The sequence below is a fragment of the Cladophialophora yegresii genome (assembly GCF_000585515.1).
Source record: "Cladophialophora yegresii CBS 114405 chromosome Unknown aczIN-supercont1.7, whole genome shotgun sequence".
NCBI classification, from domain to species: domain Eukaryota; kingdom Fungi; phylum Ascomycota; class Eurotiomycetes; order Chaetothyriales; family Herpotrichiellaceae; genus Cladophialophora; species Cladophialophora yegresii.
In genome coordinates, this window is record NW_006913051.1 from 548,560 (window position 1) to 566,104 (window position 17,545).

Genomic DNA, 17,545 nt, shown 5'->3' on the forward strand with positions numbered 1-17,545 from the left:
TGCAACCCTGAGAGATGGGACACCGTTGTTGGTGACGGCATTTCCCATCTACGCGGCGATATGGCATGAGATATACCTATATGTACGCATGTACGTATGTAAGATTCAACGACATATGTGTACCATAGCCAGTCCAGAGGCACGCGCATCCGCAGCTCTTCTCAGCATGCATACCGTGTCCAGGCAATGGAACAAGTTATTCTGATGCATGCCGAGGCTCTTTGATCGTTGGAGTAAGAGTGGGAGAGTGGCCATCTCGTGAGGAGAACGCATGAATGCCTCCGACGGGATCGGATCGATGGCCTGAATGAGTGATATGATATAAAGTTGTCCATACTGTACTGAGCCGTGCGGATCCCGAGTTGAACGTGACGAGCCCGAGAGTGATGCTTCGTTGGACAATACGTGCGCGTGTCACAGGCATTCACCTATAAGCCAAAAGGAAGAAAGGCCAGAGATCTCAAGATGGTCGACTACGACTTCCCCAAACCGCCACGCTCGCTCGCCAACAAAGTCGCCATCATCACCGGCGCGGGCGCCCACGGCGACGGTATAGGCAACGCGCGGGCCAGCGCCATCTTACTGGCGGACGAAGGCTGCACCGTCGTCTGCGTGGACCGGGCGCTGGACTTGGCGCAGCGCACCGTCGAGATGATCCGCGCCGAGGGCAAATCTGAGGCTATCGCCCTGGAAGCCGACGTGACGGTCGAAGCGGACTGCAAGCGGATCGTCGACACGACCATGGCCAACTTCGGCAGGCTGGATATTTTGTTCAATTGCGTGGGCATCGGCGGCGCCACGGGGACGGCGGCGGACGTCGACATGGCCGCGTGGGCGAGCAGCATGACGGTCAACGTGGCCAGCATGGTGATGATGGCCAAGTACGCGATCCCGGAGATGGTCAAGAACGAGGACGAGTGGGGGTATCGCGGCGCGATCATCAACATGGGCAGCGTGGCGGGGATCAAGGGCGGGACGCCGCACCTGCTGTACCCGACGAGTAAAGGCGCGGTGGTCAATATGACGAGGGCCATGGCCGTGCATCATGCGGCGCAGGGGATAAGGGTGAATTGTGTGTGTCCTGGGATGGTTTACACGCCCATGATGTACGCGGGGGGTATGTCCGAGGAGGCGCGCGAGGCGAGGAAGAATCGCAGTCTGCTCAAGACCGAGGGCAATGGGTGGGATGTCGGCTGTGCTGTGAGATTTCTGGCCTCTCCAGAAAGCAGGTGGATTACGGGTTTGATCTTGCCGGTCGACGCTGGGGTCACGGCCGCGGTAGGGACGGACATACCTAGGTCGGCGAGCGTCAACCCTTGAATGTCACGAAGTCGAGGCCGGGGTCGACGACATGATATTGACAATCTATGCCCTTCCACAACCACCGTCAACGCCATGGCTATGCTATCAATTGACAATGCGCTATGCTGACCCGGGAAAATAAACACAAGAGCTGTACTCCTCGCATGCAGATTTGCGTTCACATGCCAATCTCCCTTCTTCGCCGCTGATGCGTCCTCCCAATCTCCTTCTTGCGCTCCCTCACCCGGTCATGCTTCCTCTTCTTACCCCTCGCCGCCTTCTCCGGCTCAGCAACACGTTCAATCCGGCGTTTTTGTCTTCTCGCCTCTCTCCTCTCGCGCATAATCTTGCTGACCTCGGTCAAGGCTTTGACGTACTCTGTATCTCCCAGCTTCTTCTGCAGCTTTTCCATGACTTCGTGGGACAGTTCGATCAGGCTCTGGTAGGTAGCCGAGAATGTAGGATCTGCTGACTGGGGTGGGATGGTGTTCGGGTCGGTCATGTGTTGAAGAGGGAGCAGAATCTTGTGGACTTGCGACCTTGGTAGATTGGCCTCCGACAAGCCAGGCAAAAGACCGGAAAGGAGCTGCAACGCCGACTTCTTAGGGAGGAATGCCGCTGAAGATAGTCGATTGGCTTCCACTCGCAGAATGCGTGACAGCTGATCGAGGAGATACTGAATACCCGAAATCGTTCGTGTTCTCGCACCATCGTCGCTAGACTCAGCCTCGGAATCCATCTCCGACTCTTCGCTATCGGCTGGTTTCTGGTTGAGCTCCATCGACAGTCCGTTCTGGTCCAAGCACTGGCCGAGGAAGCCGAGAATCTGCACGATTTGCGCACTCAGATTCTCATTTCCTTCGGTACGCCGTAGGACACGGACGCTCGCCTTCAAAACTTTGAGAAACGCGTGCGATTCCATAGACATCCCGTACTCACAAGCCAACGGAAGCTTGGAACGATCCCCCGAAAGACAGTGGCTGAAGAACTGGGTGCACAGACTTGCCGAAGTACTCTGCATCCACGCATTACTGTGGCCCAAGGTCGACCACACAAAGGACCAGAGATGAGTCTGCTTGCGGTCCAGGACCGTTTCGGGATGCGACTCGACCAATTTTTGCAGGAGTAGTAGCCCTTGATATGGCAGCTCCCACCCATCCTCTTCGGAAACGTCGGCCTTGTCCAGCGTCTTGGAGAGGATGCTGCGAATTTGACCAAGTTCGTCCTTGCTCAGACGGACATCTGCATCCAATAGGATACCATATGCCTGCAGGCCGAGTTTCTGGAGCGCCGGATTCTCGTTTTGCTCGGCCCAGGTATTCAGAGGTTGTAACACTTCATTCAAACGAGTACGGTCTGCCAGGCCGAAGATTCTGCCCAACAGAGCACCAGCAAGTTGTCGACATCCCTCATTCTCATCGTTAGCAATCCGGAGAAGAAGTGGAATAAAGAACGCAGATATCAATTCCTGGACAGCTTCTCCTTTCATTTTGCCGATCAAGGTGTTGATCGCTTCCATCACTGATTGTCGGCCTTCAGGATAGTCGTACTCGAGGTTCTTCATGAGGAATTTTTGTTGCTTAGACCATCGAGAAGCAGTCTGTGGATACTCGAGCAGGAAATGCACAAATACACCTCTGGCCACGTCGCGTGCCCCTCTGGTATGGCTCGTCACCATCATGACGCCAATCTTGTCAGCCAGCTCGTAGACCTCTGGCGTTTGGATCTTCCTCGCCATGACTGCTCGAATGAAGTTGAATGTGACGCCTTGTCGATCTGGTTCCTCGATGTCTGGGCTGACACGATGCAGAAGCTGTGCTACATCCGAGTCTCTGAGCTTGATGTCCTGTCGTTCGCGGAGAACCGCTGCTACCAATTTCAGCGCAGCCTGTGCCCCTTCTTCATTGGTGTCGGTTGAGTTTTTCACAATCTTGATAGCCTCGCTCACGTACAGTGCGGCATTGTCTTCGAGTTCCTGCATGGGCAACTTGATGATCGCAGACAACAGGCGCAGAGCCGATATCTTCACGTCTTCCTGGCCCTCGACCAGGGCATCGCCTATGATGGGAAGAAACCCATGCACGTTTTCGGGTGTCATGACATCGGCATATCTCTGCAGCGTAGATCGCACCAAATCCAACGCGAACCGCGCGAGCTTGAACATCAACGTCGAGGTCTGGGTCTCAGTTGTCTTGTGCAAAGACGACATCTGGATGAGATACCTCTGACGGTTCTTCTCTTCAGTCGTCAGTGTTTGCATTCTGCCGCTGCTCTTTTGCCGATATAGATCCTGAATCAACTGGTACGCAAACGTCAAGATATCACGCTTGCTGGCCGATGGGTTCTGTGCCACACCACTGCCGATCCTCCGTAGTAGCTCATCAATCTGTCGAACCTGCTTGGTTGCCAATGATCCCGACAACAGTGTCTGAAGCGGAGCGACCAATTTTGACACAGATGCGATACTGACTGAACGAGCCAGAAGCTCCATGGAATCAAAGCTCTTACTGCTTTTGACCTCCTTCATGCTGCTGATATAGTCTTGGTTGTCCTTCTCTTGCCCAACAGTGCCAAAGATATCATCCATGATGACCGGCACAAGGTCTTCAACACAATAATCCAAATCTCCGAGTTTTCTGTGAGGAGAGAGCGCCACTAGGATTGCGTGCAGGGTATATGAGACGACATGCAACTGATATCCCCTTGTCAGGGCTGTGCGCATCTCTTTGACAACGAACTGTAGGCTGTTAGGACCCAGCAACATCACGCTTTCGCAGAGCGCTTTACGTGCTGCATCTCGTGCCTCTTGAGCTCTGCTTCTGAGTATATTGGCGATATCGAGTATGATCGGTGAGGCGGCGATCGGAATCTCCTCTGCTGGCAAAAGTGTGATGAGCTTGATCGCGATGACCGCGATCGGCAGGCGAAGGCTTATCTCAGCCTCATCTTTGTAATGAATGAGTTCTGTCAGTTTCGGGATAAACTGAGTCCTCAGTTCCTGCTCGACTATGCCTTTTTCTGGGAGTGCTGTGGCAAGACGAAGCTGTGGCTGATCTGGTGTGTCTTCGCTGGGGTTGGTACGACTTGCGTTGGCGGATACCAGCGCATCAGCAGCATGTCCGAGTAGTCGGCTGGCTGACTTCTGCTCGTTGTCGGTCAAGTCGAGGTCACTCTTGTACCTGCGGAACAGTGTCTTGAAGTGCTTCCAGTCGAGCCACCGGAGGACGGTGCCTATCGCGGCGATGGCTTGGCCTTTGGTGCTCTGAGCTGACTCGTCTTTACTGGTGTCATTGGCAAACATTTCCAGCAGAGGTATGAAGATGTCCACAACGTTTTTGACACTGATTCCTCCCTTTTCAACCTCCGACACCAACCGTCTGATCGCCCGAAGTCTGCGGTGCTGCTGAATATGCAGGATATTCAAGAAAAATGATGCTTCCTCATCGTTGCCGACCAGCAGAGACGTCATATTGGCCAAGTCTTCGTTTCCCCTAGCATGCTGCACAAGCAGTCCGAGTAGGACGACAAAATCTGCCCTGACAAGCTCTGATGGGTGGCGCATGCACTTCTTCAAGATAGGCAGGACCGAGCTGATTATCATATTGTTGACTTCTGAGTCCTCTGCGTCACAGCACTTGGCAATGACTTGTTTGAGGCATCCCAAAGCATTTGATCTAATTGTGAAATCATCACCCGTCCTCACAAAAAAGAGCAGGTTGTAGACAAGAGGGAGGCACACTTGACCAAACTCCGCGATTTCCAGAGCTTGGACTGCATGGAAAGCCTGCAGCCGCGTATCATAGTCGACCTCTCCAAGTCGATGGGAGGACGTGGCATTCAATTCTGTGCAAAGACGTGCTACCTCAGTCAATAGCTCGTTCGAAGCCGCCAGCCGCTCCAAGACTTCACAAAGGATTTGACGATTAGTCTCATCCTTGAAGTAGTTGAACAGAGAAGAGACTGAAGCAAGGAGCTGCCGGCGCAAGTCTTCCTCCAGAGTCTCCTCGGAAGTCAAAAAAGCCTGGATCGAGCGCAAGAGTTGCCCTTTGACATTGGGGGCAACCTTGAGGCCGTCATTTGAAAGCAGACTAGTCAACAGCTTCACCGTGGCTTCCCGAGATTCCAAAGACCTCGCGAATGGCGCGATTCTGGGCAAAACCGCTGTTAACGCTGCAAGAATGTCCTTGGGCGGCGTCCGTTCTAGCAGGGAAATGAGTGCTCGCAACAAGCCATCTGATTCAGTTTGAAGGAGATTGCGAGCTTCGTTCGGCATAATGGAGCTGTCTTCAGCCAGTTCAACCCAAGGGAGGACGATTTCGGTAAGAATGAAAACCTTCACAGTGTTCGGAGTGGGTTCTGCAGCTAGTGATTGCCAAAGTACATCTGGCACGCGAGCATCGTACTTTCCGAGGCAGACGACTAGTTCGTGAGAGTGCGCCCAAACGGCGAACAGCCGTAGCAAGCCTGAGATGCCTTGAGTTGTCTCCGACGCGAATATGTCAAGCCGTGGGCTAATTCCGCTTGCAAAAAGCACAGGTAGATAGTGCGGCCAGTCAACCTCCGGACAATGTTCGAACAGTAGCACAAGGCATTGAAAAGCGGTGCGTCTGATGTTTCGGGCTAGTGCGGTAGTGGGAGTTGCTTTCACACCAAGCTGACTTTCACCCTGAGGGGATGCTTTGACGATACAAGAAACAACCGCATCGACGACTTGTGCTCCATACTCCGCAAATTGGCTCTGCGAAGTTTCTAGCATGGACAGCAGTAGTCGGAGGAAACCATATTGCTGATCTTCGGGGACGAAGACTTGGTCAAGGGTCGCCATATGAGGCGAGTTCCCCTTGATATTGACATCTCTCAACTTCCCAAGAGCGACGTCTAAGAATAGCGCGACCTCTGACTTCGATAGCCGAAAGAGGGAGCGCAACAATGACTTCCTCCGGGCATCTTGCGAGCCTTGCGTACCTGCTCGGCCCACAATCGTACCATAAACCAGTCTGAGCGCAATAGGAAGGATGACTTCACGATCCGCCGATTTCACGGAGTCTGACTCTTCGTCCGAGCTCAGAAGCGTGCTAATCTCAGAAGCTGCTAACTTGCCCTCGGCGAGTTGCGTTAGCTTGGCCTCGTATTGGGTGAGGATCGGGTGTTTCCACGTCAACACCGCATGGAATGCGAGTCTTCGAACGTCGTCGTTCCCGTTGCTGAGGAGATCGATGACCTTGTTGTATACTTCCGGAGACTTGAAAAGCACCCGTGGATTCACGAACTTGCTGAACAGAGTCAACAGCGCCTTACGGTCTGAGAGGGACCATGGCTGATTATCAAGCTCGGGAGTCAAGGTGTGAGAAGACACAGAAGCATCAGAGTCTGGGTTTGAGGGCAGCTGCACGCGGCTGAACGGCGCAGCCAGGAAGACGGGCACCAGTACACGGGAACGGCGCTCTGCCGAGGCTGGTATTGTCGCTAATACCTGCAAAGCTAGAGTTCGGCCATTCGGTGGTATGGCCACGTTTTCCAGCTGATGCGCAACCTCCACCATTGTAAGAAATCTGTCATCTGAGTTCTGAAAATCAGTCAGGACCGAGGAGGAAAGAGATTCCACCTGAGCGAGCTGAGAACATTCAAAGGACGATATGTGCCGCCTAGGCTGTTCTTCACCTTTCCGCTGTGGTTGGACTGTATCCACGGGTGTCTGAAGCCACTGCATGGCAACATTAACCACCACCTCTTCAGTTGATGAGGCTTCTACCAGCTGAGCGAGTGTACTGCACAGCTCCTTTCTCGTCTTGTCATGGAAAGCTGATAACATGCCAAGACAATAGAAAGGAATCAGATCCTGGTATGGAGACTCTGCTGGGATACTTCGATGCAACTGAGGAAGCCTCCGAAGCAACATTGAAATTTTGCGGACTTCAGCAGGATTATACGGTGTGTCCAGAATTTCAACCATCACACCCGTCGTCTCCACAAGCCATGGCTTTGCATCCGATGCCTCGACTAGGGAGAGTAAAAACAGACTCTCCCTCTTCAGGCCTGGAGAATTTGCTAGTAGATTCTTAATAAGATGGTGGCGCAGGTTGTCAAAGCTTCGATGCATTGAGCTCTGAGCTGGAGCATGCTTTCGAAACAGGCGAACTGTCGCATGAACGAAAGGCTCTAGGCGGAGATAAACGGAGGAAGTCTTCAACACGAGACCTGCGAGGCCCTCAAGTTGAAGGTCGGTGTCAGAAACAAGGTCGAGGTATGAATCAAATCCCCAGCCCAAGATCGTACGTCGGTGGAGGTTGAGGTCGTTGCTTCCTTCGCCGAGTACTGCGCCTAGCAGCTTGTGATAGGCATGACGAGCTCTTCCCGTGGCTTCAGGGCCCCTGGAAAAACGGGAATTCTTGGCTAGACGGAGACGCCCAGCAAGTTGTTGTATGGTCGACGAACTCGCGGCATCCCCCTCCGCTCCTAGCCGAAGGATAGCGAAATCTTCATAGTCTGCAGGACAAGCCAGCAAGCCACTGGTTGCTGCTCCATCCACACGTATGTTTCCTTGTCGCAATCTTTCCAGTGTGTAGTAGAGGCTGATTTCATCCTCGGACCAATGGTCAACAATGTATTGTTGTAATTTCGGAAGAACTAGATCAACGAATCTTTCTTTTCCCAACTCTGCACAGAGGGTCGAGAAGGCAAAATACTCGCGGGCTGAAAGGTATTCAGCTGCGGTTTTCAATAGCTTCTGTGAGAACGGCAAAAGTTGGTCCATGGGAGCATATTGAAGGATTTCCGCCGTGATAGTGGCCAGGGTCGAGTGAATCAGAGGCAGCTCATCGGTTAGCCGCCGGGCAGCTTCTGCCAGAGTCTGGAAAGTCCGGATAACATTAGCCCACCCAGATATCATTGAACCTTTTCGTGTCCCAAGGAGAACTACAACGAGTCGGAGAGAGAGAGAGACATGGTTGGCCACCCTCGAGGCGGCGCAACGTTGTATAACCTCCAGGAGCACTTCCAAGACGGGACGAAACGAGGTACTGTCCGTCTCATGAATAAGGCCGATAATGATGCCTTCCATAGTGGATTGGGCTTGAGACGGATCGTCCATTGCGAGAGCGGTATCCAACACACAGCGAACCAGCGATGCAGAGCATGAATGAAGCTGTCCATCGAGTCCGCGAGCACTATCGACACAGAGACTCATGACACCCAGCTGATACGGGGTGTATGGTGGAGATGTGTTGTCCTGTGGTAATGCCCCGAGAAGGTGCTTGATGGCGAGACTCAAGGGGCCTCTCTTCTTCTGGTATAGGACCGTCGCTTTTCTAAGCAGAAAGGCCAATGATTCTGCGCTGAACCGGACAATGTAATCCTTCTTGGACGACAGGTACGGAGTCATGATATCAAGCAGGGGCCGCAGATCTTGGACAAGCAATTTCGCCAGGTACTTGAACATCCATGCCAGGCACGTAAAGCACCACTCGATGACATCTGCCTTGTCCTGAGCAGCTGCGACTCGTGCGACCAACTCCACTGTCCGTGAGAAGTATCGCTCGAAACCTTGACCCAAATCATGGGCGAGATGCGCAAGGAGGCCGAGGAGCGGTTCGAGGGCAAGCTCGTCATTCTTCTCGATATGCTCGGCCAGTAGATTGAAGACAGTGTCGGCGTGGTGGAGCAATTGCGGCAGGGTTTCGGACAGAGGACTGGCTTTATTGAGGAAGCTCGTGAAGGTCTGCGACAAATTGAGCTCCGCCCATTCTTCTAAGGCTGTCCGAAAGAAACTCTGCAATATATCGGCGTCGTCCTCCGCAGGCTTCCTTCGCTCGACGGTATGGACAGGGTCAATCTTCAACCTGGTTATGCGCCTGTTGAACGATTCGTAGCGGTGCAGGTTTGTGGAAGTGGTCTGTTTCTTCGCCTTGCGCGAAGGCGCGAGTTGAAACCCAGGAGATATTGGAGCCATGACTGCGATTGTCACCGTCCAAGTGCCAGTGTCATTGTCTGTTCAGGCTTCAATGCGTGTTAATAAGAAGTCTCGTCTGCACGTCGCGTGGCTTCAGTGGTGACAAAAATCTCAGGTGCGGCGAGCGGCGAAGAGCAAAAACTTTCCCCGCACCATCAACTGCAAATTCCCATTGACGCTTCACTCATCAAAGGATCCGCAGTAGCAGGACCCTGGCCGTCTACTGTGGATCACCTCACTTGCAATTGACGACAGTGAAATCCACTTCACTGGCGAGCCTCAACCACAGATACAACACAAAAAGCTACTCCCAGCAGGGCTGGAACTCCTTCTCATATATCCGTCGTCATCTCAGACCTCAAAAATACCTTCCTCACAATACTTTCGATATCTGATGGTACTTCATTTAGACCGGAGAAGTCCTAATGGCAACGGCCGATTTTGACTGATAGATTCAGTAACCCACTCTATAAAATCACGACGACCTCAACACCCCAGTCAGGATCTCAATATGGGCACCGCAAAAATGTGAGTCAGTCCTGGGACGTGCTAAAGAGCACATGCTGACGCCCTCTCAGTCTGGTGGTTGGCAGCGTCCAAGGTGAACTCAAGAAGGCCTTTGAGAAGATATCTAAGCTGCAAGCGAAACAGAACTTCGCCTTGGCCATCATTGTCGGCGACCTCTTCAGCCCAGACGACAAAGAAAACAACTCAAATGAACTAGAGGCACTTCTCAGCGGTCAGATCACCGTTCCGCTGCCGACATACTTTACGGTTGGTGACAACCCATTCCCCGAGAATGTCAAAGCAAAGCTCGAATCCGAAACCGATCTATGTCCGAACTTCTACTACCTGGGTCGCAAGGGGATCATGACCACCACGGAGGGTGTCAGACTTGTCTCCCTTGGAGGCCGACTGATCCAGGACGAAGCCTCGTTCACCGGGAAGCCCGGGAATTGCGATCCAGCCTACTTGGATAACGAGGCTCGAGGCCTGCATGGAGCTCACTCGGCCCACATCCTCATCACCAACGAATGGCCTGCCAATATCCAGAACGGATCCAAGATCGGTCTGCCCGAAGGCGTCGACGGCAGTCGCGGCACGCAGTCGATCTCGAACCTCTGCCAAGCTCTCAAGCCGTGGTATCACTTTTCCAGCAGTCCGGCCGGTCTGTGGGAGCGCGAGCCCTTCAAGCATATTGCCGACTACAACTCTCTGGAGGAGCCAAGCGTTACTAGGTTCAAAAGTCTACCCAGCGTAGCGGCGTCCACCAAAGAATGGATGACGGCTTTCACTCTGGATATATCCCGACCACCTGCGACAGTGGAACCACCGGCGGAATCACCGTTCGTCAGATCTTCGCCTCCACGAAAGCGACCAGCCCTAGATGACCAGGCCGCGTACCGTCGCTACGCCGACGAAGGCTACGAGTCGCGCCATAACAAGCGTGCGCGGAAAGGCCCGCGCAGCGATCCGAGCGACTGCTTCATGTGTCTCAACAAACCTGGCTCCAAGACTCACCTTGTCGTCTCCCTCGGCGAGGAAAGCATGGTCTCCGTCTCGCGGGGGCCCTTGCCTTTGCCAATGACATTTCCTCGGCTGTCTTTCACGGGCCACGTCATGATCATCCCATACTACCATGCCGCCGACGAGATGGCGCAAGGGAAGCGAACACTGCAAGAAGTCGCGACCGAGTTCAAGGAGATGTCCAAGTTCCGCAAAGCCCTGAGCGCCATGGTGGGCTCAAAAAGCCACGGCGAGCTCGGTACCGTGTGCTGGGAAGTCAACCGGACGGGCATACGGCATCTACACTGGCAAGTCATTGCCTGTCCTACGGATCGCATCAAGAAGGGCATGGTCGAGGCGGCGTTCAAAGTCAAGGCGGAGCAGTACAGATATCCGGCCTTCCAGCCATGTGACGCCGACAGCCAGCTGGCCGAACGATCGGACTACTTCCGCGTGTGGACCTGGATGGCAAACCCGGTGGAGTTGGCCGACCATACCAACGGGAACGTAGCAGACGAAAAAGACCTCGGCGTGGCACAGTCCATCTATTTCCCCTTGCCGACCGATCTGAAATTCAACATCTGGTTCGGCCGGGAAGTGATGGCGGGTCTCCTGCAGTTGGAGAACAGAGTCAACTGGATGGATGCGCTGCTTCGCAAGGACGGAAGTGAGCAGGCGGCCGAGGAAGAAGAGGCCGATGGTCTGCGCGCCGACTTTGAAGAGTTCGACTTTGCCATGAAGTGAGGGGTTGGTCCTGGAGCAGCATTACAGTACGCTGGTACTGCGAGCTTGACCCATCTTGGAGCAACGAATATTGGCACTACTGGTGGTCTAGGTTGAGCCCATATTTGGAGCAAGGAATATTGGCACGGCTCGTGGCCGGGGTTCAGCCTATCTTGGGAGAAGGGGCATTTGTTTTCACACATCTGAGATACCCATACAGCCAGCCTGTGCTTGATTTTGGGAGGTTCAGGTATTCGGCCATCACTGAACCGATGCACCACCGCACAACACATAGATCACAATATCATCATATTTGACGCCATGTGGTCGCCGAACTTGGGTGCAAGATGCGGAAATGTGCATATCCATGGGTTTTGAGACAACAAAGTACTCAGGAGCGATGTGGGATAGAAAGCATTTGATTCCCTGGGTACGCTGTAGCTTCCTCCAGATATCAAGTGGTACAGATCTAATTTCCTCCAACTCTATAACACTCCACGCCGCTGATAGTTCATTGTCCAACACAACGCCCGGCTGAGGTACGGCTCAAGAGTACTCCGTAATAAGCCTGCCAAAATACCTCAGATTCTCAGCTGATACATACCAATACATTCTGTATCGTCGCTTCAGCGAGTCCATTCTCCAATCGAAAAAGATAAATCCTCTATTCGCAACTCCAGGCTCGTGAGGTTGTTGCTAGGTGCCGGATCCCGTCGAATGCTCAGAAGCAATTGGACAATATACACAGAGATGGTTCGGGTTCGAAAATAGGAGTTGAAAGTGGGTTGCCTTCCTGTAAAACAAAGGTGCCGAACAGGAGGGCGAAGAGCGTGCTTGGAAAGTCGTCGGACTAGCAATAGTGCCAGACAGTGTGCGTCTGAGTCGTGTGCCAGCGCAGGCTGTTGATCTAAAGAGATGCTGCCTCCTTACGATGAAGGTTGTGGCGGTTTCCCCGGAAGCAGCGCGGAATCTCGGTAAATTCGTACACGACCGCTCGAGGTAAGCATGGTATCGTCACGTCGTATTGTGGCCAGGACGCCAAAAATGAAGCTCAGCCGATCTGCCACGAGATTTCACCACACTCTCCTCTCGCGTTCTTGAACTCCTCGACCCGCTCCAGCATCCATCCCGAGATGTACTCTTCTTTGCCATCGACAGGGCGGCCCATCTTGATGGAGTGGCTCAGCTTGCAAGTCCCGGGATGCCAGGAGAACTGTACGCATTCTGGATCGGATTCGCACACCTCACGGCATTTGTCGGCCGACTCAACGGAACCCTTCTCGAGCTCGGAGAGATCGTCCCACATCTTCTGTTTCTCTTCGTCATTCTTCCAGTCCCAATCGGCGTCTTCCTTGACGTGACCCTCTCTGGGCTCTGTGAATGTCTTGTCCCCGGAGCCGTTATTCCAGTCTTTCTTCTTCTCGGAGATGTGTGGGACAACGAAATCTTCAAAGACGTCCTTGAACAGGTATGGAACCGCGCCAGGGTCTTCGTCATCCCACGTCTTGTTGAGCCACTCCTGCTCAAATTGCCAGAGGGCTTCGACCTCGTATGAGTGGACATGATGCCAGGTAATGGCCGGTGTGCACCACGTGCGGTCTCCCCACTGGTAGCTCGATGGCGGGTCAACTTGAAACATTGGCCAAGCACCGCTCACAGAGACTCCGGCATGGCCCATTGCAACCCCAAGCATAACATCACCGCAGCAGATTGTCGACGTCTCCTTCTCCCAGTCGGCGATTTTTTCAGGTGTTCGTATAGCTTCAAATCTTTGAACAGCTTTGCGCGAGAGTAGGTAGCCAGTACCGCCTTGAGCGAACGCGGTTGGCCCATGCCAGTAGACACAGCCTGCATATAGCGGGTCGTCCGGATCCATGCGGTCGAGCAAGAGAAGTAGATTGGCCCAGCTGAGATATGTGTCGGCGTCTATGGTGATAAACCACTCGGCACGGGGATATTTCACGTAGGCTTTGTGGAGCATTGGAATATTCTTCCACTTGTCCAAGGCCCAGGCTTTGTCGGATCCAAGCACACTCACGTCGCCATGTGCGTGATGGGCGGCATGAATGGCGTTGTAGAACTGGAAGTCCTCGTGACCCTCCTTGTACTCTCGCCCGATCTCGTCCAAAGCATCTTGAATATGGAACTCTCCGATGTGTTGCTCCATGTCGGAAAAGATCATGAAGTTGGGTGCGCATTCTGCAAGGGTGACCAGTAGCTCAGGAATACGGACGAATACTTCGGTAGCGCCAGTTTTGACCATCACCACGACCTTGTCTGCGCCTGGTAGCTGGCGACACGGTGGAATATGCGGCTCGGAAGCGTGTACAGGAATAGAGGGGTGTAAGGGAACTTTGGGTCCCGAGGAGTAGGCAGGCCCCGTTTTCGGCTTCTCAGGCTCGGGCTCGGGCTCCTCCTCTTCATCTGGCTCTTCATCTGGCTCTTCTTCTGGTTCTTGCTCTGGGTCCCACACCGTGGTACCGTCGACTGCTGACGGGGAGGCCGGATCTTCGTCGAATTCATAATAACCATCTTCGAGGTCGACGTCGGTGTCCTCGGGGAGCGTACTTGAGCTTTGGCTCCTCCACCAAGGTCCTGACGACGAGGCCAGGCCGCTTTCAGACTGTGCGTTGGGATCAGGGAGGTAATAAGAACGGAATACCAGGAGAGAGACGAGGACAAGGAAGACGATCAGGAGTCTCACTGGGCCCAGCCCGCGAGGAAAGGACAATGCCATGTTGCTCATGGCGTCCAATGCTCACGATGGCAGAAGAGAAGGAAAGACGGCTTGCTGCGATAGATACGAGCAACGAGAGGGGGTGCGCAGGAGCCCATATTTGCGTGCCTTGACATCTCTATCCCTGTCACGCTCGACACAGGCGGAATGGTCTTGAATCGACAGCTCTGGGCGTCAAGGGGGTATCTGATAGGCGGCGTACCTGACGATCAATTTGGTTCGGGCGACGGAGCTTATCGGACACGCACCCCTAGCAGGACCCGACTGCACACTGACGAGGCCCCAGCTGTACTGGGAAGCCCCTAGCAGCACCGGCAGCCCCTTGCCTGAAGCTGCGCCTAACAGCGGGGGCTTTACTATTTGTGGCCGACGAGCTGCGCCAATCTCGACCGCCACGGCGGCCAATGGCTATTTTGATCCATCCCACGCTGTCGCCACCACCTGCCTTCCAGAGTTCGGAGATGCAACTTCGTAAATTGGACTGCAACGGTTACGATGCGAATATGCCTCCTGAAAAAAGCGGCATGGCTGAAGAATTGAGTACACGTGATATTGGATATGAAGCTGTTGTTCGCATCCTTATTAAGGGCTGGCTGATTTCCATGCCGGCCTGTGCGCAAAAGGGGTCGCACAAGCACTCGATCTCGTTCCGATTGCAGCAGTGGGACGGTTCACGACGCGTCGGCTACTACTGTGGTACTCGCACATGTACGCAATTCACCACACCTTCGCATGATGTGACGCATCGAAAATTCTTCCTTCGCTCCTTCCACGCTGTGTAGTCTGCTCTGCAACCATCTATGGCAGCTGGTGGAGGGGTGAAGGAGACATGGAAGGAAGATGAGAGAATTGAGGCCTGCCTGTGCACGGAAGCCAGATTTCTTGTCGTGGAATACCAGTTCTGACTATCTGCACCCAATCCCGTCATTGCTTGCGCGACGATCACGATGATGATTCCATTGCAGTCACTCACACAACATAAGCCCGGTGTATGACAGCGTCGCCGTGTTTGTGGAGCAGCGACAACGAGTCAATCATCAATGACCTCATGCGTGCTAGAAAGAAAACGAGCAGATATTGGAGATCGTATCGCTCCTTCAATGATCGATATAAAGTCTTCAAGGGAGTATTTCACTGCCCACAGACTCAATCGAACCTTCGCCGCCTCAGTATGACCAATTCTCAGCGCTGTTGGCGGCAACGTGCGGGACACAGTTTGTCCGGACCACGCTGAGCCAGATTCCACACAGGCTATTCCGTCTGGAGCCTGCCTTTGAAGAGCCAGCTGTCGTTGTTCTGCCGAGACGGATACGTTGTTCGAGGACTTTGATAAGTGCCATGTTCTCCAGAGAGAGAAAAACATGAGCTACTTGGGATGTGAAGTTGGACCGGCAGGATGTGTGAGAAGGCAACTGCTTCTGCCATCGGACCGATCTGGAAACCGGTAAGGGAAGAATGGTTACGTGCTTAACATACTTCGTCAAGCCTGTCGGCACGAGGCTGAGCTAAAAGTCGACATGATCGGGTAGGTTTCGTCTCAGCCTACCTTTATGTGCTCAGTACAAGATTGTTCCTCCGACACTGGGAAACCGAAAGTAGAGAGTGCAAGAAGGGTAGCAGGGCGTTGAAATACAGCAAAGATGCGCGATGCTGGACCGCCAGAAAACGGATTCCCCAGACGACTCTCTTGCGGCGACCAAGACCATCCACAAGCCGGTGTATCTTTGGGACGAAGCCATAGATATTCTCGCCTATGACCAATAGTGACAATTTTCTCTTCATGACATGGCTACCCGCAGCTCCTTTCTGCTGCTCTGCTCGCAGAAGCGTCCCGCACTGATCATGGGCTTGTGCATCCACGCCCCTTGTGGCAGACGTGGCTCAGCTTCCCGTCCTAGCCTTCCTCTCCTCCATCAGTTTCCGAGCATCCACCAGCCCGTTCTGCTCCTTCGTGCGCCATTGTATGGCTTTGCAGAGCCCGTACAAACATTTCACTGTCGGCATTGCGACGCCCGCTTTCTCGCCTTCCCCCAACGCCTCGCCGAGGATGTTTTCAAACTCCATGTACCTCTTCTTGCGTCGGTCCTGCTGCATGCTCGGCGCGCAGAATATCTCTATGGGATCACACTCGACCATATCTTCGACTAGAGACTCGGGCAGCTCCACGTTTGCGGCCGCCTTTGCCGCAGCACGTATCTCGTTCATGGCGGGCCGGACGAGCAGGTTCAGCGGGCTTGCAGGATCTTGATCTTCGGATGCAAGTCGAAACCGCGTTGTGTCCAAATCTGTGAGCGCGCAGATAGGATTCCACACGGCGTTGTACATCAGCTTCCTCCATCTGACGAACAGCACGTCGGGCTGGTACGAGCACTGGACCTTGCCTGAGGCCGAGTAAATCCTGACAAATTCCTCAGCGGCATCGATTTGCCTCTGCTTGTCCATGGTCTCGGACAAGAACGGACCGATGTACAGCCTGTCGACATCGTTTTCCAGGATGTGACCGGGACTGAGCTCATCGGCGCCCATCAACGATACCCCTGATAGGCAGATGTTGCCGGGGAACGCCGTCAGCAAGGGCTTCTCGATGTTCAATCCGTTCTGGATGAGCACTATGACTGAGTGGCCGGGCGTCACGGCGGGCTTGATCAAGTCGACCAGAGTCGGCGGCACGTCTGGGATGTTCTTCGTCGTGCAAATGATGTAGTCGAATGAGTCCTCTGGGGACGTGGAGCCAGACAGGTCAGGAATGCTATTCAGCACCTTGGTAGGTCGCCAGCCTTCGAATTTGCCGTGGTCGCAGGAGTCGATGGTGAAGCCCTTGTCCCTGACGACAGCGTAGTTCGACCTCAACACGGCCGTCACCTCAGCTAGGCCTCCTCGTTCGAGATTCAGTGCCGTCATTGTCCCGATACCGCCAGCTCCCACGAGCAACACTCTAGCCTTCTGCGCCATCTCGCCGACTGTCACGACTCACTCCGCTGTGGCTACGACAGGGTTTTACCTTTACACGTGGTGATCGTGATCCATGAATACGCAAAAGGGCCCTTTTTATCTACCAGACTCTCGCAGTTGTGACGAGGCGCACCTGCAAAGTTGTGGTCGTGATTGGAGGATCCAGCCTCAGACAAGGACGGTCTCTTCCGCGTACTGGAGATGCCCGCTACAAGCTCCTGAATGTGCGCAATATTCTCCCCTCGGTTCCTGCGGCAATCTTCTTTCTCTAGTTCAAAGCCTGGCTCTAAGCTCTCGAGCGAGGACTGCTGCGTGGTACCGGCACCGTCATGGAGCACCTCGTCCTCGGCTCATCCTCGCAGTCGCACCCTTTCTAG

The 17,545-nt window shown here is 53.9% G+C and overlaps 5 protein-coding genes across 5 annotated transcripts; 2 read left to right on the forward strand and 3 right to left on the reverse strand.

Annotated features, from left to right (window-relative positions):
- Window positions 1–465: 465 nt before the first annotated feature.
- On the forward strand, window positions 466–1,320 carry A1O7_09333 (uncharacterized protein; the record flags this gene model as incomplete). Its single annotated transcript, XM_007763321.1, has 1 exon — window positions 466–1,320. One exon carries the CDS (start codon window positions 466–468, stop codon window positions 1,318–1,320), a length of 855 nt encoding a protein of 284 aa, XP_007761511.1.
- Window positions 1,321–1,480: 160 nt separating this feature from the next.
- A1O7_09334 (uncharacterized protein) lies at window positions 1,481–9,250 on the reverse strand (the record flags this gene model as incomplete). The annotated part of the gene is made up of 1 exon (XM_007763322.1): window positions 1,481–9,250. The coding sequence occupies one exon, from the start codon at window positions 9,248–9,250 to the stop codon at window positions 1,481–1,483; it is 7,770 nt and encodes a 2,589-aa protein (XP_007761512.1).
- Window positions 9,251–9,761: 511 nt separating this feature from the next.
- A1O7_09335 (uncharacterized protein) lies at window positions 9,762–11,500 on the forward strand (the record flags this gene model as incomplete). The annotated part of the gene is made up of 2 exons (XM_007763323.1): window positions 9,762–9,778; window positions 9,829–11,500. 2 exons carry the CDS (start codon window positions 9,762–9,764, stop codon window positions 11,498–11,500), a joined length of 1,689 nt encoding a protein of 562 aa, XP_007761513.1.
- Window positions 11,501–12,530: 1,030 nt separating this feature from the next.
- Window positions 12,531–14,216, reverse strand: A1O7_09336 (uncharacterized protein; the record flags this gene model as incomplete). Its single annotated transcript, XM_007763324.1, has 1 exon — window positions 12,531–14,216. The coding sequence occupies one exon, from the start codon at window positions 14,214–14,216 to the stop codon at window positions 12,531–12,533; it is 1,686 nt and encodes a 561-aa protein (XP_007761514.1).
- A 1,881-nt stretch (window positions 14,217–16,097) lies between these two features.
- On the reverse strand, window positions 16,098–17,168 carry A1O7_09337 (2-dehydropantoate 2-reductase; the record flags this gene model as incomplete). Its single annotated transcript, XM_007763325.1, has 1 exon — window positions 16,098–17,168. The coding sequence occupies one exon, from the start codon at window positions 17,166–17,168 to the stop codon at window positions 16,098–16,100; it is 1,071 nt and encodes a 356-aa protein (XP_007761515.1).
- Window positions 17,169–17,545: the final 377 nt, after the last annotated feature.